Raw genomic sequence first — 22,414 nt, forward strand, 5'->3', positions numbered from 1 at the left:
ACTCTCATTCTACCACTAGAGGAACTACATTACTTTTACATTCACCTGTTTACTACCACTTATTACATTACATTACCTTTGAGAATAAGCTTTGGAATTAGTGGACAATTTTAATTTTAATTGCCAAAGTAGTTGCTATCATTTCCAAAAAGTTGGGAGGCAGTCATTGGCATGAAGAGAATTGGGGAAAGGTGAAATGTCCATTGTGTTGGCATTCGTTCTACGCCTGGTATGGCCTCTCAGAATGGCATCAAACTGTCGAGCTCCAAATGTCTATCTACCTCTGACTGTCAAAGAAATGAATAATTTTACATTTCCAAATTCTCGGGATGCCATTGACTGCATACACACAGCCCAAGGAGTTACTATTCCATTAAAATCATCTTCCAATCAGCCATACTCTAATGTAGCCTATTCAATACCACTTTCTGTAAATTTTAAAATGGAATAACCTTCTGCATCTTCAAGTTTAATGAAAAATTCACGTTCACAAGGCATCTTCAATTTTTTTTTATGAATTAATTAAAGACACCAAGAATTATCAAAAAAATGAGGAAAACCTTGTATTTGATCAAAAATGCATTTCAAAAGAATGAAAATTCCATGCATATGGATGAATTAAAATTATGTGATATTCATTAGTAATGAACTTGTCTTCAGTTAATGTATTGTTATACTAACTATTCCTAGGTTGCTGGTTACCTCAATCTTGTGGCCAACAGCATTGACAATTTCACCCACGGCTTAGCTGTTGGCGGTGGATTTTCTCTTTCACTCCGAGTTGGAGCCTTTACAACGTTCGCCATCCTTGTGCATGAAGTTCCGCATGAAATTGGAGACTTTGCCATCCTACTTCGTTCCGGTTTCTCGAGGTGGGATGCAGCAAGAGCACAGTTGATCACTGGCAGTGCTGGTATCATTGGTGCCTTGGCTGCATCTGTTGGTGCTGCAGCTCCAGGAGAAGTTGGTTAGTATCTATTTCAAATCCTGCTGTTCTTAAGATCTCACTGTTATCAATGACATAAATATAGAAACCCCCCCCCCAGCATTTAAGTCCATCCAGTTATTGTTGTCTATTTAGCATAAAGAGTCTTTTCCAAAACTTTAATTTTCTGTTTCTAAAGTTACCATTCATATAGAATGAGTACACACTTTGACAAGTGGATTCATGGAAATTAAATTATGTTTTTGTATTTGAAAATGGATGAGTTAATCTGTGTTAGACTTCTGTTGAGCCTACAGTAAAATAATCCTGTTTTCTAAAAATCTACCACATATTAGAGTTCATATAAATCAGGATTCCTCCTAAATTATATAAGTGGTGGCTCAATACTGGTTCACCAATCAATCCAAAAACAATAATTAATCTGGGTGAATGAAACTTCTAATAGCATTCTCATATTTTCAGTGAGCATATATGTACATATGCACTTTTTAATAGAATCAGGCATGATTTTGTGGACATTAGTAAATAGAATTATTATCTACAATTAGAATTGGTCGTGCTGTGTGATTTATTTGTGTGCTCATGATTTTGTGACACATTATGCATCAGGGTAATGAAAAAATTTGCTCCACATTTGTGGTCAATAATACATGTGGCATTCACAAGGTTATCATTTTCAGTATATTATTCATTTGAAATACAGAGATGTATTGTACATATATCTACGGGAATGGATAAAGAAAATTTTAGATGATCTCATAAACCTAGCATTCAATGTAAAGCTTTTCCAAGACAATATTTTTTGTTTCTTCTGTTGATATCTGTGATGGTTAGGGTGATATTCCAGTGAGTGGAGCAGTTAGCTACTGACTGGAGGGCCTAGGTTTGATTCCAGGTGATGCCTTTGGGCACACTCAACTTTACCCTTGAAGGGTAATTTTTTAGGTATCAGATCATCCTGGGGACTCTACAGAGAAAAGAAATGACTTCCACACCCTGATGCATGAATTTCAAAGACCATAGGGCTTAGTATGTCCAATATTCAGGCTGTGGGCTTAGTATGAGGGAGCATCTAATATCACAGATTTAACAAACCCTGAAGTTATTTGCTTTGGTTGTTTGAATGGATGAATCAATAGGATAATTACCAAGGGCTAATCATCAATTTGTCAACCTTTTTATTCTTGGTTCAAAGAGCAAGATGTTCTTCAGATAATCTATCAGTATTTCTCCTCCTCTATGGCAATCTTAGATCATATTGTGTATACCTCTGAGTAACAGTCTTATTTTCTGAAATTATTTGTAAAATTTGAAACAATTTTTTTGTTCTATGGTGCCGTTTTAGTCAATACATCCACCACTGCAATGTCAAATTAAGTATTGAATATGGATTCCCCTATTTTCCCTTCGCATTTACTCATATTTAATTTCTTTCATGCAGAATGTTATTTTACTTGGCTTTTATCTTCATCTTGAATAAGAATTTCACCATTTCTAACATCATTACCGTAGAAATTTCTTCTGTGTTCATCAAGTGGTGGTGTCTCTCATGATTCTCAAGGCTGCTCCTACTTTTTCTTGCATGCTGATATTCTTTTCTTATTACTCAACCTCTCTTCATTTTTTTAATGTTAATTCCTTCCTCTTCTGTCACAGTTAGCACTCCATCATTTATTCAAAGAGTCTTGTTAAGGACATATTTTTCAGTTTTCCTATAGCCTACAGCTTACCTTAGAATAATTTACTCTTAATATCTTGCTTTTACTTCATGGTTGTGAAATTTGGACAGCAGAGCACAGGAAATAAACAATAGAGGATAAAAGAAAACTGGAAGAGTTAAAAGCATAGCTTTTCTGAAGAATGGCAAAATAAGCTTGTGAGATGAGTTCTCAAATGAAAAAGTGTTTAATAGAATCAAAGAAATTATAAACGTGCGTAAAACAGTGGATAGAAGCAGTACTAGAATGATAGGTCATATGATGAGACACCAAGGCCTTCTTTTAGTCATCATTGATGGATCAATACTAGGCAAAACCTTGAGATCAACCAAGATACAGCAGTACATTAGTACCACAAATAATAGGAGATATGGAAGTTGGATCCTACGTGCAGATGAGGAAACTGGCTCAGGGAAGAGAGGATTGGTGAGCTGTCGTCAATCAACCACTGGGTGGAGAAGTAAAGAAGACAGCTGTCTATTTTTTCAGTTTGTCTTTGGCTGCTTCATTCTTCCAGGTCTTAACTGTTGCCTACTACATCCATTCTCAAACTGTATCTTCAGCATTCATCTCTTACAGCCTACATCATTACATCGTTCTTCATCCTCTCTAAGTTGACTCTCAATTGATATTAAATTTTGGTATCTTTCAATGTCTACTACCTAATAGTATTAATGATCATTGGTGGGATTTTAGAATTTCCTCTATGCAAGGCTATTTTCAATTTGATATCTCATATCCTTAAGCATCTTCCTGATACATATCGGTGTCATGTCTTTTCAGTATAATGTTGATGGTGGTCACCACAACTAGTCTGTATCATTCATAGATTTCCAATAACTTTGAATCCTTCTTTATTACATTTCCCCATCCCAGGAAATTTTGTATTTTTCTTAGGGGAATCTATTTTTTATTTTATTTGACAGGTGGTTGATTCAAGGGATCCTGCACCAAAGTTGTGAGTTTTGTGTGGGGGGAGATGTTTCCGGGGTTAAAGAAGTTATACTCTCTAATGCTTTTGTTTTCCTCTTCATTCATAATTGGGTGTCTAATTCTTTTTCACAGTGGGATTTTTTAAGCGGGATAAGTGAGGAGCCTGAGTAGTGGTTTTTCCCCCTTGCCTAACCCCCCCCCCCCCCAAGCACGTGGAGACACCCTGGTTTCCCCACCTCCTCTATTAAAATATATATATTGGATTCTGTACAGTTATAGATTCACTTGAATATGATTTACTGCATCAAAACTAGTCTGGAATAAATCTTTATCAAGTGGAAAATTGTAATAGTCTTCATCTCTATTTTTTTGGAACAGTTCCACCACATCACACCTGAATCTATAATTTATAAATATCTAGATATTAGGAGATTCACTTGGTAGTAATTAGCTGCATATTTCAACTATGTGTAACATCTGCTAAATGCACTGTGTTTAGATGAACATACATATGTATTATATTTCTTGTAGTTGATTCATAATTTCAAATTAACTGCTGTTATATGAATTGAAATATTATAATTATATCTACTATATTCTTAGAGAATTCCTAGCTATAGGTATATGTTAGTAGAGTAAAGCAGTGCTTCTTCTCATGACCCCATAATAGGCCACTCACAGTACAAAGACCAGACTCTGTCCGGATTAAGAGGGAGTCCAGGTTAGCAAGGGTTTACCACAATAAGTGTCCTGATATTTTCTCCCCTCTTGAATAATATACATTTAGTGCAGCATATTAATAGTGAAATATATAAATTGGGGGTGATCAGGGTCTAAGAGAAGAAAACCACCATAAGATGTGCATTATGGGAACTATTATTATTATTATGTGAAAGGGGAACAGACTTCCTCCACCAGTAGTAAAATTTGCTTTGAGTGCCAAAATAAAGAGACCATATTGTCGAATAAGTGTGTCAATGAGAGATCCATAGGTACAAGCTTGTGAATTACTTTATCATCAAGTAAAGAGACAAGGAAGTGACAGAGCTGTAATCTATGTTCTCATAGCTCAGTAAGTAAAAAATTAATGTCTGCAGATGAAAAATGTTACTTTCATGAAAACATGTGTGTTAATAAATTTAAAAGTCATGACATACGCGAGTAGAAGATGGTAGAAAATAAAATTGCAGAACATAAAACAGTAAAAAGTTATTCGAGAAAATCTCAAACATCCTACCAACTAGTTAGAAAGTCTAGATGCTTAATAATAGATAAAATCATCATTGGAATGACTGGCTGTCTGATCAGTAGTTATTTGGAATGTAAATATTTAAAGGACTTTTGTTGCAACAATTAGTTGAATAACCCCAGAAGTGGGTTAATTTGTGGATTATGTTTTAAGACTATCTACCTGCTACCTTTGAGCAAAAGCTATGTCTGGTAAGCATACACTACCATTGTCAGTTTTGCTCGCTTATCCTGATTGGAATGTAGCCAGATACCATAAGCATCGAATGGATGTCATCAAGATAACACGCCAGTAGTATTAAATTTTACTTGTGCTAATAGTATTTCGTCACCAGTCATTAGCTTCAAAAAATATCTGGGTGCATTTAAAAGCTTACGATTGGGTGTATTTTGTTTAATCACTGGTAGTCTAATCATATACTTACTTGTTAAACATACAACAAACAGAAATAAATATTCAGGAATACAATTGGTTAAATTGTCTTTTCCATTAACATTGCTATAACATTTTCTGATAGCATGTTTTCTGTTACTCAGACAATTCTTTAACTAAATACGGTAACAATAGCCTAAAATCTATGACATTACCTCCCCATCTAGGACTCCTTTGCTCATCTTTATTAGAGGTTCATGTTCTCGAAGGGAAAATTCCATCCCACCAGAATGTTCAATCGTTATTACGAGAATCAATGTTTCTGGGAGACCATTTATTTTCTTACTCCTCTGTTCTCTGTAGTTTTAGCTTAGTTTGAATTTTTAATCCTCAACTTGGGCCATCTCCATCTGCAGTTAGTTTTTTTTCTTTTCCTGGTTAAAAATATACAACTCCATCAATCAACGACATAAGTTGCAGTAATTAAAAAAAAATGTGATTACTCTATGCTCATTCTTTCTCAATGATTTTATTGGTCATCGTCATGTGTATAAATCTCTAATATTAAAATGAAATTTGTTTGATGTAATGATAATCTTGAATGTAAAATGGCACTCACAGACATTGAATGAATTTGCCTTTTTATGTTTAGGTTTTCAAGACAGCGGAAACCCATATTCAGCACAATTCCACTCATAACATCCATTTTACATAAGATTTGCTATCACACGCCATGATGTATGTAAAATGGGCATTCCATTCCAAGCACTTGTTATATTAGAAATCACTCCTCCATCTTTATTTTTCCTAAATAAATCATCCACAGAGATATTTTTAGCATGGCAAATTCTTTCTGCGGAGTTACTTTGGGTAGCAAGTTTCCAAATTATCATATAGTGATCAATTCCATGAATCATAAAGTAAAATGAATCCTTAAAATAACACAAACTAGAGGCATTCAGAAATTTAAATGAAAAATTCCAAATGCTGCTAGTTATGTATTATTTTTATGCCAATAAATTCAAAATTCACTTGTATTTTTACTGTAATAAAATGTAAAATAAGTATACATTGCACTTGAGAAAGTACCCTTGGGGCACTCGATTATCTTGGGAGTATGATGCTATGTTGTGGCTGCTGAAACAATACCATTTACAGTAAGGTTAATTAGAACAAAATCGGGAGTTGGAGAAAGGTGACTGTCAAGTATTAAAAATCATCATCCTACTGTAGCGGGTAAACATTGTTAATCTCTATATGACAGGTCATTAGATGATCAATTATTCTTCACATAATACATGAGTCAGGACCAAGTAGCGATCCATTAAAATTCTTGCCACAACAGAAATAGAACCCAGACATTTAGCAGAAGGAGCCATAGCTTAAGCTAGTACACCATTTTAATTTTACTGCATTTCTGCATCTTATTATACACCTTGTATAAATCAGTTAGTTTTAAAGTAAAATAATTCCCATGAATTTACAAACATTTATTCCACTGATAGCCCTAGTTATTCGTTAACTCTTCATTGTTCAAACAAGCTCTTTGATTATCCCTGTCAAATGTCAGAATTAGATAACAAATGGCAGTAAGTGTATTATGATTGCTACTATCTTCTTATCTGAAATTCCAGGAACAAATTTTCATTTCAGTGGTATATCCCTGCAAGTACAAACCAGCTATAGTTATCAACAAAGAGATTGGTTTAATTGGTGAGGGTGGAGTTCACTTATCCCATTGGCATGTGAAGTGCAGGGTGTAGAGAATAAGTAGGGTATCAGGGTTAGTTCCTTTCCCTGTACCACCAGTGATTTCCCAAGAAGGTCTGATTCCCAAAAAATCACAGCTTGTGTGAAGCTAGAGATATCCATGATCATCAGGAATCGTACCTGGGCACACCAGTCTGAAGCCAAGTTCTCTCTTCGAAGTAGGCCGCCACTTGCCTTAGTCAATAGCTGTATGGTTCACAGTTCTTTATCATAATTAAAATTGTTGTAAAATCTAAATGCTAGAATTTGAAATATAAATAATTTATGTAGAGTTTCTAGTTACAAGGGTGTATACATAAAATTGCAATAATCTTCACAGCTGATTAATTATTCACTTTAGTCTACCAATATTTGTAGGATTTTAGATGGTTCCTGCAAAATTATTTTACAATTCTGAAGTTATCTTATCTTTTAGCACTTCCAAGCATTTAACTAAATTTATTGCATGAAATCATTTCTCAGATTCACTTACTTTTCATCTCCCTTCATTTCATTCAACATGCCCACTCTTTCCTCCCTCTACTTTCATTAATTAGCATTCTCTCCTCTCACAGCTTTCATCATTCCATTGCCTCTTAGTATCTCCTACATGTACTTTTCATGCTTTCTCTGAATTTCTCAGAACAGCCTTATCTCTTCACCTTCCGTGCCTTGCCCATCTTTGCATACATGTTATTTTTTATAAACCTGCGACTCACAATCTTCCAATCAGTCCTTGTCCTCTTTCCTCAAAGCCCAAGAGTATCATCCATTAGTTTTCACAACTCTATCCTTTATGCTGATAAATATCATAGGTATAAGCACAAATATTTCGTGTCCATTTAGAGAAATTCTCCTTATTGTACTGCAGAAGTAGCTTCCTTATCATTGCTCCAATCATTTTTTATGCTAAAATTTTCTAGTTATTTTATCCAGCTTCATCAGGTAGAACACCAGCATATTATGAGAATCAATCTCCTTTATTTCAGTAAAATTAGCTTTGAGCTGCTCCATCCAGTTGTGCCTCTCTGGGCCCTGATACAATAATGTTTTTCATTATACTAGTAAAGCTGTGATAAACATATTGCCACTCCCCTCTCCTAGTTTTTTCTCTCTTAAAGTTAGGGAATCTTTGTTCTCTATTTAACTGAAGTGATTTCACCACCATATGCATCTCATAGTATATAGCACAATCGTAGCAGCAGTATGAAATATTGATTTTTTATGTGAATGATGATTTATTACTAAGTTTTCAATCCTTCATTATTAGCGTAAGATTTGATTGAATTATTGAAGCTAAAATATCAAATCAATCCAAGAACTGGATAACCATTACATTACTCTTGTTACAAAATTTCTTTGTAATCCATGTATACCCATTACTTTGTTGCAGGAGTTTCATGGGTTCTGCCGTTCACAGCGGGTGGATTCTTGCATATAGCACTTGTATCTGTTCTGCCAGAATTGGCCTCCGAGAGTGATCCAAGGGAATCAGCAAAACAACTAGTTGGGTTGGTAGCAGGAATCCTCCTCATGGCAGCTCTCACCGTAATAATGGAGTCTTGAGTATTTCATTTTTCATCCTTTGGCGTATGAAATTCAAACACTCTTCAAGGAATGGAACTCGAGGGCGGCCAGAGTGTAATGTGATAAATTTCATTGCCTAGCATTGACAACACCATTGGGTCTTTGGACTGTGCCCGCTTGCTCCCAAGTTCATTGTGAGCAGAATATTCTCAACGATTTGTAAATGCTTGAGTTGAAAGAGGTATTTTTTAACAATATGCCTGTATTTTATGCACTGTGGCAATGAAAGTATTTTTGGTAAAAAGACTGAGAATCTGCGGTGAGCAAATGAAGTAGTGATTCAGTCTTTTTCATCATACTAGCACAAGACTTGGCCATTGAAGAGAATCAATGCCAAACTCAAAGCTAACAATTGAAATGTTTTGTGCATTTGGTCTTTCAGAGTTCCTATGACTTAGGAAGCAAAAGAACTGGGTCAAAATATAATTTTGACTGTGATATTTTTGTAAATTTCCTAATTCTAATATTTTATTGTGCCAATTACGAATCAGTTTAGTTTTTATCAAAGTGTTTGCATTTTTGCCAATGATTGAACAGCACCCTTTGGCAATTCAGTCATACAATAGCACTTAACTTTTATGCTAATGTTAATTTTCTCTTCAGATTGTACCTGAAAAAATAATACAGGGGAAGAAAGTGCACTTATAGGTTGAGAAACCAATGCATTGACAAAAATTATGTTCATATTAATTTTAGAGATTTTAAAAGTATCATTGGCAAACTTATCAATTACTCTAGGTTATTCACGTGTATAAATTGAAGCAATTTATGGATTTAATTTTACCGCGTTTCCATCACACATATGTAGTGACATAAAGAGCTGTAGACAACTCAAAATGGTTATTGTGTCCGGTAACCAGTCAATGTAAACACAAAATCTGTAATATATTTGTAAAGATTGATTATTTGAAAATATGTGTTGAAAATAAATTTCACTGACTGTAAATGTGAAATTGAATTTTTTTTTATAAATAAGGGTTAGTTGGGTAATGAAATACCAGTAATATTAAAAAATAAAATTTATTAAGCAGCCAACTGGCCTAACACTTTCGTTGAATTAACACTACGTATGACTTGCATGTTTTGGCCTGGCTGTAATGTCCTTCATTGAAAGAGAGCCATTAAATTACTGTCTTTCTTCAAACACTTCAATACAAAATTAGGTAGCAATAACAGCTTGGAGGTCAAATTGAAACTGTTAAAAAATCAGGTCTCCCAGTAAATTTGGCAAAGAGGTTTCATCAAAGAAAATCTTCAAAATTTTACATTGTAATCATAAATGACAATGACAAAAACAACATTTCTGTATGTATGTACAATTAAAATACACTATTTAAGCTGACATTAAAATGGTTAATTAAAATAACAATGCCATCCACTGATTCACCTATGTATACGAATGGTAAACTGTTTTAAGCATGTACTGGCAAAGTTCAATCTATTTCTGAGCAAATACTAGATATTCCTCAGTAGAACATGAACATAAAGAGAAAAAAAAGTCCTCACAAATTTAACCACCATAAGTGATTGAATTTATTTTTCCGAAATAAATTTTACCTATTTTTGGCCTATATCATTCACTAAAATCTATAACAATGTATTATAGTGTTAAGGCCACTTAGCATACTCCTGGATATTTTTTTTAATCTTGAGCAACCATTTACAAGTGACTACAAATAATGTTATTGCACCTCTAACTGTATAAAATTGCTGCCAATACGGTACAGACAACATAATCTTGTAATTAAAATGCTTAACAATACTTCAAAAGTCTCTTTGAGTTACAACCATATGTACAAATCAACTCATTGCATGGCAATGAGATGAGCTCATATAAAAAGCCACCTATTAATGAGCATATTTCATTTTTGATCCGATTCAAAATAAATACACTGCCCTGATATGAAATATGCCATCATCAATTAACTTTCCCTAAACAACATAACATCCAGTGTCTGAAGAATATGAATGAAAGAGGTCATTTTACATAGATATATTCACTCACCAATTCACCTGGGAACTGACTTAAAAAATGTCATTAAAACATGATGATGCCATCATCAAGAAGGCATGATAACTGACTTCATCATGACTTTAAAGAAAAAAAAACACCATTTGTACAGGGGGCAGCCCAGGTGGTTAATGAACCACAGACTAGTGCATGTTCCTACACAAATAAACTACGATGGCACAGACTTTTTAACAGAGAGAGAGAAATCTGTACTCCAGCTGTACAAAGAGAATTTCAGTCTCGTACTGTCAGGAGTAAGGCACACAATAACTGGATACCTACAGGAATGGACTTTCATGACCTCAGCCACTTGGACTTGCACCGTCGGGGCCAAGGGGCATTGGGGACGGAGTGTTTGAACGGGAGGGGCAAGGTGAATTCCACTCCACTGGAACTTCATTCCGGAATCGGTCCAGCCTCTTGTAAATGACTTTCATTGCTTCCACATCATCATAGCGTTCCGTAAGGTAGAGTAATCTGATTCCACTCTGGGAGTAGTGATCCAAAATATCCCACTTTTCAAAGAGCCGAAGAGCAGCACGAACAGTGTCAGTAGATATGCTCTCTCCTGTTTTGAGTTTCATTGGAATAAAGAACATGACATAAGAAACATGAGGTCCATGATATTCAATAATTAATTACACACCATCCAGTTAACTCATTCACTAACTTTGGAGCCAAAAACATTTTGTGGGTGGAAATAATCTATTTTGCAGTTAAACACTAATATAACTCACATGCCCTCATAAGCAACACATATAAATAGCAAAATTGGTACATTTAAAGAATACTCTCTGGAAAATAAAGTTATTATGCAACACATTTTCCTTCTCATCCAAGAAAACAATTCAGTAAGTTATAAACTCTTACATTATTAATATTCAGAGTCAATCCTGAGCCAGCTGCATTATAACAGCTGTTCACCTGATAGACAACTTTAATTAAATTCAAAATATTGTATAGTCTTATTTTTAGCAACTAATTCATATCCTGAAATGTGCACACTTGACATAATTAATGACAATTTATTTGTTTTAGTTATTAATTGTCAAATTGTCACTATTCCATACACCCAACAAAGAGGCTAACTGGAAGTCTAGGAATACATCCTGACTCAAACCCTCCTCCCAAATGATGGGTTACCCCAGACCACACTTCACAACGTACAGAAACAAGCCATCCGCTCAACATATCAATCCAATAAATAAAGTAAGCAATGTCCAAAAAGGATGGATCACACCAAATGGGATATTCTGCTGTGACACACTAGGCCCCAATTCATTTATTTGATGTAATAGCATTTCAACATAAAAATCAAGTAGAAATGAATCATAAAGTGGTAATGCCAAGTATTTTAACTGATTTCAAAGTACAAGGTAATTCGAAAAGTAAGGTCTCCTATTTTTTTTCATGAAAAATCAAATTTATTCTCAACTTTATGTACATCATAGGAAAGGCTGAGCATTTAGCTATTTTTCTACATAGTCACCTTGACGATCAATCACTTTTTGCATCCTTGTAAACAGCTTTTTGATACCAGCATCGTACCTTTCTCCCGCCACATCACGAAGCCAACTGACGACTATTTCTTGCACTTCCTCTTCTGTTGTTTGCATCATGACAATGCACGTCCACATGTGTCACATCAAACGACCACCCTACTCAATGAATTCGGCTGGGATATCATCAACCACCCTTCTTACAGCCCAGACGTTGCCCCCAGCGACTGCCACTTGTTTCCCGCTCTCAAAAGACACCTTGGAGGGCAGACGTTCAAGTCAGACGAGGAAGTGCAAGAAGTAGTCATCAATTGGCTTCACCCCATGAAGGGAGAAAGGTACGATGCCGGTATTAAAAAGCAGCTTACAAGGATCCAAAAAGGGATTGATCGTCAAGGCGACTATGTAGATAATAGCTAAATGCTCAACCTTTCCAATGATGTACGCAAAGTTGAGAATAAATTTGATTTTTCATGAAAAAAAATAGGAGACCTTACTTTTCGAACCATCCTCATAAAAAAATCATGCAAACCAGCGAGGGAGATTTGGAGATAATATGAAGAGAGAAAACTGGATTGAGAAGATCTTAGAGGTAGTAAGATGCCAAAGACCATTATTGAAGAGTTTTAGGCAAGTAGAGAGGAGGGCGAACAAGAATAGTTCCTATGCATAATTTGCCATTGGAGATGGCAAATACTATCACTATCTTTACTAACCAAAGTAAAAATGTCCAACCATAATCATTTTTGTTATAAATATTCAAATTCTATAACAATCAAATCTTTAGAATGAAAATCACAATCAAGGAGAACTAAAAAGAATGTAGACAAGTGTATTACTAAATTGTAACTTTTTAGGATTCAGCATAGAATAGTAAAGTGTACTCATAAATCGCCCAATGCTATTACTATCAATGCTTATGGAAAAGTCTTAAGCAAATTTTTAATTGGGAAACTCATATTCTAATACAACTAACTAAAGCATGCATTCATGAGTAATTAGCTAACTGTCAATACATTTCACATTGGTGGCAAGAATTTCATATCCTTAAAAATATAAACACTAGTATTTAAATTCCAAAGAAACTGCGGGAGATGCTGCAACAGTAACTTTTAACGGAGTCATCCGCTAATGTGCATTTCAATGCAACAATTTCAGAGCGTAAATAAAATTATTTCTGCTTACTGTTACAAGTGATTATTTTTTTATTTTCTTTATTTTTATACCTTCTCTCAGTGCACCAAAACATAAATTCAATCCCAGAAAGATTTCTAAGAGGAGGGTGAAGACAGACAGAGGTGACCACTTTTTCATATTTAATTATTTGATCAACTGGGTATCTTGATTTGATATCTCATAGCTAATTCTTCAAGTCACATCCTGACGACTATGTATATACTTGTAGTCAACTACCTAAATAGCAAATTGCCACAAACCTCTGATCAAAAAAAAGTATGTACTCAAAAATATTTAAAACTGTATATTTAGCTGACAAGAACTTAATAAGAAATTAGGTACTTCCTTGACCAACACTACGATAATACTAAAATTGAAAGCTCATCTTTGGTGTGAATATCTTCCAAGGGTTGCCTGTAACCTGACAAACATTGAAAGAGATTTGGTAATGCAGAGAGGGTGCAGTTGTATGTGCAATAGTACTTTCATAATTGTGAAAACACTGGCACAATGAGGCACTTGCACTCCATTAAAGTGAGTTTACATTAGAACTGGAGGTGAATCACAGAGTTAACACATTTCAAGGCACCTAAAGGAAGTGACTTCTCATTAACATAAGGTGATATTAGGTATTTATATAACTTACCAGAAGTAGCAATTTTGGCCTCCAGGTGGAACTTCATTTCTGAGAGGGACTGCTTAATCACTTCTGATTCAAGAAGTTCGTTTTTGACTAAGCAACGGGCAAGGGCTTGCAAAGTTGCAATATACATGTCCAAAATTGGTCCCCATACTCGCCATATGACATTTGTCAGCCATTCTCTCTTCTCATTGGCTGAATCGAAACACACCTACATGGAGACATTGGGAATTTTGAGAAATATTTAATTCATTTCAAACCATAACAGTCACAACTAACCAACAAATTATAGGATATCACATTTTACCAAGGATAAAATAAACAAAAAAGTTAAGCCTGTGAACGCTTTCTGAGAAGTCTCATATGCAAACCTTGACAAGACTATGGCTGAGTAGATTTACTGACTCTGACTCATGTTCTTGAGAAATCAATTGAAAAAAATCTACTCCTATCTTTCCTGTGAAGTAACCCTTTTGTTTGGTATGAAACCAAGATTTTCAAACTAAATAATTCAAAAACCATGGAATTCTGGGAATATGGAATGTTCAACTCACTCCAAGAGCAAGAGCAAAATGGCACACAACAGAGCCAATTTAAAATCACTGATTCTACTGTGTGGGATTGATTGAAGTGGTGTTACTAATGTTATACTGAATAACTTCCAAGTATAGCTCACTAACAGCAATGTGCTATGCTCAAATCCTATGTACACAAACAGGATGAATGAAGATACATGAATACAATCATCTGAATGTTTATCCAGTCACATTTTTTTAATATATTAACAATGAAGACAATAAATCCATCAATATCACAAAATCGTGAACCCTGAGTGAAGCACAAAATTGTGATAAAAAAATAAGCAACATTTAAAAAAAAAAATTGCATTAAATTCAAAATGCACTAAACAGCAAAAAATAATTTATTCCTATGCAGCCAATAATTTCTCAAGAACACATGACTAAAAATATCAGTGTAGTTACTTTTTAAATAAATTTTAATTCAGAAGTACTGGTGTTAATATAACCCATTGATGATTTAAAAGTTGAGATATTAGTTTGTGAAAAAGGTTGAAAGCACCATTTTCAGAAAACTAGATAGCCACTAAAAGGGTACCCAGAAAAAGTACCTGGACAGTGAATATTTGCATTTGCACTTTTTGACTCTCCCTACCAATCATTTTTTTCCTTCAACCGTCTGATTTTGTTCAAAATCAATTTCAAGGTAGTCGGTAGTAACTTCTGATTCCTCAAAGAGTTTTGCGAAAAATATTTCGGTTGATTTATATAGCTTTTAAATTTTCCCTATTTTGAAGAAAATGTGCTTTGTCCCCTCTTATTCATCACTATCACATTGAGAGATGCATCATGGTTCATACTAAAAATAACAGTGTATTATAGTAAAATAATGATTTCAAAATACTCCACCCTCATATCAACTGGGACATATACCAAAATGATTGACAAATTTCACCATATGGTTTCAACTTCCACAAATTAATGTTAGCAAAATAGTTGAGGCCACAGGCATATTACAAGGTGCAAAGTCTTCAAATTTGTATGAAAAATTGGGAGTGAAAAAAATCTCAGCAACATAGGTGCCGCATTTGCTCTCGTTGGAGAATAATCCCAATCGTGTGGGTAATTAGGAGGCTGGTTTCGTGCTTTTCTATGACTTCTTTTATTTCTAAACTTGAAAAAATGGCTGGGTGAAAAATGATTCATATGAATAAGGAGGTTGTCGCCCACACAAATACCTAATTTGAAGATCTTCCAAAATCCTAATTTTGGACAATTTAAAAAAGTTGGAGAAATGCTGAGAATATTGTATCAAGCTAAATGGAGATAATGTTGAAAAATAAAAAGAAATCTTCCCAAATTAATTTTTTTCCTATTTTTCCCTAATGGCTCATTGAACAACCCACGTATACATATATCAGGATAGAAGGGTTATTCAGATTCCTTTCCCTGTGCCACCCACAATCTAAGCCCCCAAGACCTAGCACCCAAAAAACCACATTATGGTGAAGTTTGAGGTGTCCAGAGTGAATGGGCAAGGGAGATTTTTTATATAACTGACATACTTTATCATTTGCATTAACCTTAAGAACAAAAATTAATTTTGACTAATCTCTAATAAAATATAACTACACGTAGCCAATATGTCAGTCACATTCACATATTCTTTTTTGAAGGAAAAATGATAGGTACATAAAAGCTGGACCATATTACATATTTTTATGTGGAAAACTGTAAGAAATAAGCAATGGGCAAAAACATAAAAACTTACCTCATATTTGGTTTCATCTCGAACATAAGCAGATTTACGACTATCCTCCTGGGAATCATCACTCTCTTCAAAATATGTAGCCATTTTCTTGGCATATACTTCGTCTGTGCTCTCTTCAGCCTCAGGTTTATCATTTGAAACCTAAAATTGCAAATTATAAATTAATCTAGAGGATGGAACCCTCTCACATCATCTTGAAACAAAAATACTATTCAACCCAAGGAAGCAAAATCATTTTGGAGTTTCCAATCAATCCGAGTTCAAGGGAAAATGATGTTCTGTTAATATTACAAACATTTTCCTGGTGAAAATAGGGTGCAAATACAATAACTTACTCCTCCTGCCAATATTGATTTATTTTGTAACTCCATACCAATATTTAGGTCTATTGGGTGACCATCCACAGGAGTGCAGCCTTGACAGTAGGGAAGATAACAGTATCGAAGTACTGCCAATAAAGGATTTGGCGGGAAACCCCCGACCAATCACAGAGCAGGGAGGGAGAGGTGAAATATATATAAACGCAGCCAAAACAACTTCGACCAGGCACTTCGACCTGAAGACGCTCGTTGAAACACAGGCGAAACTGTTGTCAGAAAAAACAACCTACGCGGTGACATCCCAAGAATGGAGAGTCTTTCAAAAATAAAGAAGGGTTAGAGGGGAAGGGGACACGGAAGGTATAGAGGCAGGTTAAGGGATGAGGTATAAGTGATTCTAAGAAGGACATTGTCAGGGAAGGGTTGTTCAACACATACTGAGAGTGGAGGGTACGGGTGTTTGGATAGGAAAATACACGAAGGGTAGAGCCGCCTACATACCTTCCTCCCTGCTCTTTTCCTTTCCTCCCCTTCCTCAAACAGGTATAAATATTATGTATTACAATTTGAATCTTTTCTTGTACCTGAAGATGGTTCAATGAACTGAAACGCGGTGTACTTTACAATAAATCTGTGGAAAAGTGCAAATTTGTTTTTCTCATAATGACAAACTTTCACTACATCTCGCCTGAATCTGTTGAATAAATTTTATCCAATATTCACTTGATTCCTTGATTTGTTAGTATTCCTTTTTAATTACAAGCCAACTAGCAGCTTACTTTAAACCCGCCTATCAATAAATTATGATACCTTTATCGACTAATTGCTATTTTGAATCACCTACAGCTGACCTGCAAAAGCATTCTAGGGTGCATATCCATGAGTTAAAAAAGTTCATTCAGGGAGGTTTCAAAACACTGCATTATCAACCATCGGCAATGATGAGGTTATAATTTTTAAAATCTCGAAAAAAATCCAATTAAAAAAGTGTCATTCTTTGAGACTATGTCATCAAAACCTCTGTGATGCCAAAGCTCAACAAATTCATGTCCTTCCTGAGTAAAACCCCCATTAATAATCACTAAACTAAATACTTTTAAGATCAATGTCATTTAATTAAGATTAGGTCACTTTGAACTGGCATAGGTATTAACTTAGCTATACCACACTGCATGCACCCCATAATTTTAGACAAATTATTCAACTCGACCCAACTTTCCACAAAAGTAACAAAAAACATTATGTACTTCCTTGAGTAAGACCAAGCAATTTAGAGGTAATGACTGAATGTGGTTTGAGAAACTGAGTAATTATCATCATTAGAGTGCAGGATATCATTCCAACCAAAACATACATGGTAAAATAAGGGAAATAGTTAGGCCAGAAATTATAGCATGCACAATGATTACATGGATGGAAAAGATTCCATCTATGTAATTATTGTGCATGTTATAAAAAACAAACAAGCTTCAATAGTTTCTACAGGCTTTAATCTAGAAATGGAAGAAGCCATAGAGTAAGAATGAGGAAGAAATAAGGAAGACAGCAACAGGTGTATCCATAAGTTCAGGTGTACCAGGTAGCAAGACAAAGTATAAACTAAAGCTACTTCCAAGCAGAAATAGCAGCACTTTTAAAAAGTAAAACATGAAGAGAATATATCTAGGTCCAAATGGTGAGTATAAAATGTGTGCAAGGCGTGCAAAGCATTTTTCTGGTGCAAAAAATAACTGTGTGTAAGGTTTATGTAATTCATAAAATTTATTAATGTTCATTCAAGATTTTTTTCTATTCATATTCCTAATTAATGGTGTTTTACATGAAGGAGTTATATAGGGATATGCTAGATTTAGTATCTTAATTTTTGTCACAAAGACAATTATAATTTGGTTGCCTAACCTGTGGACCTTAAATAATGATTAACTTCATCAGTTCAGCTTTATTTCCATGAATAATATTCAATCACTCACCTCCTCCATATTTGCCAACCTTCTTCCTAACTTTCTTCTCAATACTGTCTGAGCTTTTCAGAAATCTGTGTCAACCCTTTCTTCCCTTCCCTTGTATATTGGTCCATAATTGTTGCTCTAATCATACCTGCTATCCTTCCATACAATATTGTACAGCCCTAAAATATCTATAGTTCCTCTCTTCATCCCCATTTTTTCTTATTGCCCTGTCCTCATATCATCCTAAAATTCCAAGGGCCTATTATAATGGGTTTCAGTTCTCTGTTGTGCCTTCTTCTCTGCTGCTGTTTTCAATTCTACTTTACAAGGATTTCATGTGTTTACAACCATGAAAGCCTTGTCTCTCCTGCTCTCAAGCATAGCACATGGCCCAGTATGTAGGAACCATGACTCATTCTCTTCAATGTATGCATCATTTTTTCTTGGGAAAATTAATTGAGGTGGTTTCCTGTTGCCTTTCTTAAAAGTGGTTATATTTAATGCAACACCATCACTCAATTGGCCAACCCACTGAGGTCAGATGCCTTTGCAGCTGCCACAATGAAGAACAGCTTTGTGAGGACTACCTTTTATCTGGCTCCTACCCTTCAAGCCATGGCATTGATGACCCTACCAGGACCTAATATTATTGCTCCTACAAGCACAGCTCCGGGGATCTTGCAACAGACAAGCCCTTCCATCACATCAAGGCTGTCGTCTATGGTTGCAACAAAAATACATAATTTTATTTTTTCAACATATTCATGTTGCAATAATTACATGTTGGATTCATTTAAAGTATAAATAATTTATCACCACTATTAACTCATTTGTTTAATAAAATAAAAAATCTTCAAATGGATATCTATTAATTTAATTCCAGAGTATTTTATTTTGAAGCTTGACAAGGGCTGGAAGGGGATAGAACTTGGCTTTTGAATGTAAAATGTACGTTGGAAAGCAGCCAAATGCCCTTATCAATCATCTCAACATGCAACCTCTGAGTGAATTTCTCGGCCATCTAAGGGAAGATGTCAATCAATCACCATCCCCCTTTGAAGTTCAATTAAGGAGGAACTACTTGTGTCCGGCCATCATGGTTCATGAAACCAGCCCAACAGGAAGAATTTAGAATCCAAGACTGAATCAGGTATACGAATGGACCATCGTATCTTGGAAATTGATTCAAGAGGTTTTGATATTGAAGATTTTCAAAAAGTTTTACATTTTCCATGAATTGAATGGGAGGGAGGATGTGGTGACGGGGAAAATGCTCGTGCTATCAGAAAGTCATAGCACAGCTGGCAAAATCAAAGCTAAGTAAAAAAACTCCTGTTCATTCACATTTATGCATTTTTTGCATAATATAAGCTCTTTCAGTTTTAATTCCATACTATACCCTACTTGGCATCTCTTTTATGTATTGTTGAGTTGCAGACAATGCAGGGTTGCAAAAACATTAATAGTTACCAAATATAAAAAATTCATTTCTATCTATGGTTGCATATTTTTAGTATCCAATCATTTAGATTCTCAAAAACATAATGCACAAAGCCAATATGAATTATTTTAGTTTAAACAGTATTTTCAGAAAAATGCACTTCCAAAACGGCAAGGGAACAATAAATTCAGGAAAGACTACCCATATATTGGGTCAATTAAAGGATTACAAATCAATCAAATCAAAAAGGATAATCTTAGGCTCAATCAATCATGGTGATTGAGTGAAGGGTGTGCCAATACCAACTTAGACAAAAGGACATCCATTCTCTGCTCATATGCCTTGTATCTTCAACAGTAAGTCTATTCTAAAAATTTCTGTAGCAGTGCACTTGTTTACACTCCACCAAAATTAGAACCCTCGAGAAAATTAAATCAATTTATGGATTACATGAGCATTGCATCACCAAAATTTCCTCTCATTTTTCTTCCCTCAAGAATACAGTTGATAACAATTACACCCACTTTTTTCAATTAATTTCCTTTCCATGATTACATTATAAATTAAACATTTGTAAACATTAACAATTTCTATATCCAATTCACCATACACCCCAATGAATGAATTTTGTGTCGAACTATAGCATCACACCATGTAGGTATCATTATATGGATTTTGTAACATACGATAAACACATTCAATGACTTACAAAATTAGGAGAATAGTTTCCTTACCAGAGTCAAAAAGCCATCTTCCACAAGATAATCTATATGGTCCTCTATCAAATTTTCAATAGGATAGCATGGCCGATTCCACACTGCCTCATACTGAAGAATATCACAGAACTCGAGTGTACGATCTACAAGGTCCTCCCGAGACACAACGTAGCATCTGCATGGATCACTCCTTTGATGCTTTTCTTCAGCCAGAAGTGATCCCAGAGCTCTCACTAGATAAAAGAGGAATCATTTCATTAACTACTTCGCCAAAGAGGCAAAAATCAATGCATAACACATACAAGCACTTTTTCAAAATATAACTTCATCATAAATCAACCCACAGAATAAGTCATGATTTAGGTACTCTGAACAATTATTTGGATAGCCTTTAAGAACAGTCCTTGCATTAAATCTTTTACTATTAAACTACCTAATGTGGTGCACAATGAAAATGATGATCCGTTTGAATTTGAAGAAAGTGTGTGCATGTTATTATTAAAGAAATAGCCGAGAATTTTTTACGAATGCATTAAGTGCAGTGCTGACCAAAATCTAAGCAACACCTTGATGCACTCTGAGACATTTTCCATGCAAATGTTTTCAAACCATCCCTTCTATGATGGCTGGCAATGCTGAACTATTGGACAAGTAAGGGATGATTCCATGTGAAGGAGAGGGTGCAAGGAGTACAGTCAGCATACATGATTTATTTAACACTTTACCTCTGATTCCTTGCCAGTTAAAATTTCCTGATGCCATGCTTCCTTCTGCCAGAATTTAGTTATGTCAGAAATGACTGGGGATAGGAGCATTAGAAATTATACTTTTCAAATAGTGCAGTGTCATTCAATAATCATAATTTGGTTATTTAGATTTTCAATGCAATTCACTTGGGAGTGGTATAGTTTCTGTTAGGACTATCACATTCTGATGCAATAGTCCTAACAGAAACTATACAAATCCTCCTGACTTTTTGTCTCGGATCCATTGCCAAGCATTAGCACATAATGAGCCAGAATAACAGCCCAATTATTTTAGCTTTGAATCCAGTAGATGGAAGAATTAAAGCTCTCTGGCTTATCATGGCATCAGTGGACTGCATAACTTATATAATAAGTAATCCCTACAACTCAATGAAATTTTCAGGGAAAATGTGATTATCCATGAATCCCTCCACTATTTGTCACTGGAATATTGAAAGTTGTTCCAGATGAAATATTTTTATAATGATTTTAATCATTTTAAATTTAACTTGTAATTTAAACTCTAATTTCATTCACAGTAAGACGCATACGCAAGTGGTTCGTAGTGAATTTAACATTCCACAGTGTATAAACTATAAATGATAAATTTCCCAGGATGCAGTATAAGATGTTAAAAATATTGGTGTTCATTACTCAAAGTTCTATGTCCCATTCGAAAAAATTTTAATGCTCCAATCTGTGAGTTATAAGGTGCTTTGCCTTATTTTCACCCTCAAATTCAGTAGTCCTTCCTCTGGGAGGGCTGGCTGGGGCTGAAAGATATTATTCATAACATTGTTTAAACTATTGATACAGAAATATTACCCTATGAATAATGGCAAATGGAAGCAACTATAAAACAACAAAAGCAAGTAATCAAAGATAGGGTGCTTAATGAATCACATATGCCAAAGGCTCTCCTTGAGTCTCCTAAGTTAGGCATGTCATGAATGGGCCGATTCGAAAAATTTCATGTGAACCCCAGAATGTCACAAGATGTTCCATTAATTTCAAGCAGTACTATTCATGCAGGAAGGATAAAACTTAGAAATGTCCATATTTCTATCAGTTTA

At 34.9% G+C, this 22,414-nt stretch overlaps 2 protein-coding genes across 4 annotated transcripts in view; one reads left to right on the forward strand and one right to left on the reverse strand.

The window, feature by feature from the left end:
- Positions 1-9,565, forward strand: part of LOC139688257 (zinc transporter ZIP13 homolog) — a 135,585-nt gene extending 126,020 nt beyond the window's left edge. The window contains exons 4-5 of the mRNA XM_071585724.1: positions 691-967; positions 8,361-9,565. Coding sequence (XP_071441825.1) covers positions 691-967; positions 8,361-8,533 — 450 coding nt within the window. The 3' untranslated portion in view covers positions 8,534-9,565. The remainder of the gene's footprint in view (positions 1-690; positions 968-8,360) is intronic.
- Positions 9,562-22,414, reverse strand: part of mino (glycerol-3-phosphate acyltransferase mino) — a 140,246-nt gene continuing 127,393 nt past the window's right edge. For all 3 annotated transcript variants that reach the window (XM_071585718.1, XM_071585717.1, XM_071585719.1), the window contains 4 exons: positions 20,614-20,828; positions 16,170-16,310; positions 13,887-14,091; positions 9,562-11,133 (listed from right to left, as the gene is read on the reverse strand). In XM_071585718.1, coding sequence (XP_071441819.1) covers positions 10,868-11,133; positions 13,887-14,091; positions 16,170-16,310; positions 20,614-20,828 — 827 coding nt within the window. In that variant the 3' untranslated portion in view covers positions 9,562-10,867. The remainder of the gene's footprint in view (positions 11,134-13,886; positions 14,092-16,169; positions 16,311-20,613; positions 20,829-22,414) is intronic.

This window comes from Hetaerina americana, unplaced genomic scaffold (genome assembly GCF_022747635.1).
Source record: "Hetaerina americana unplaced genomic scaffold, ioHetAmer1.1.p SCAF_2, whole genome shotgun sequence".
Taxonomy (NCBI): domain Eukaryota; kingdom Metazoa; phylum Arthropoda; class Insecta; order Odonata; family Calopterygidae; genus Hetaerina; species Hetaerina americana.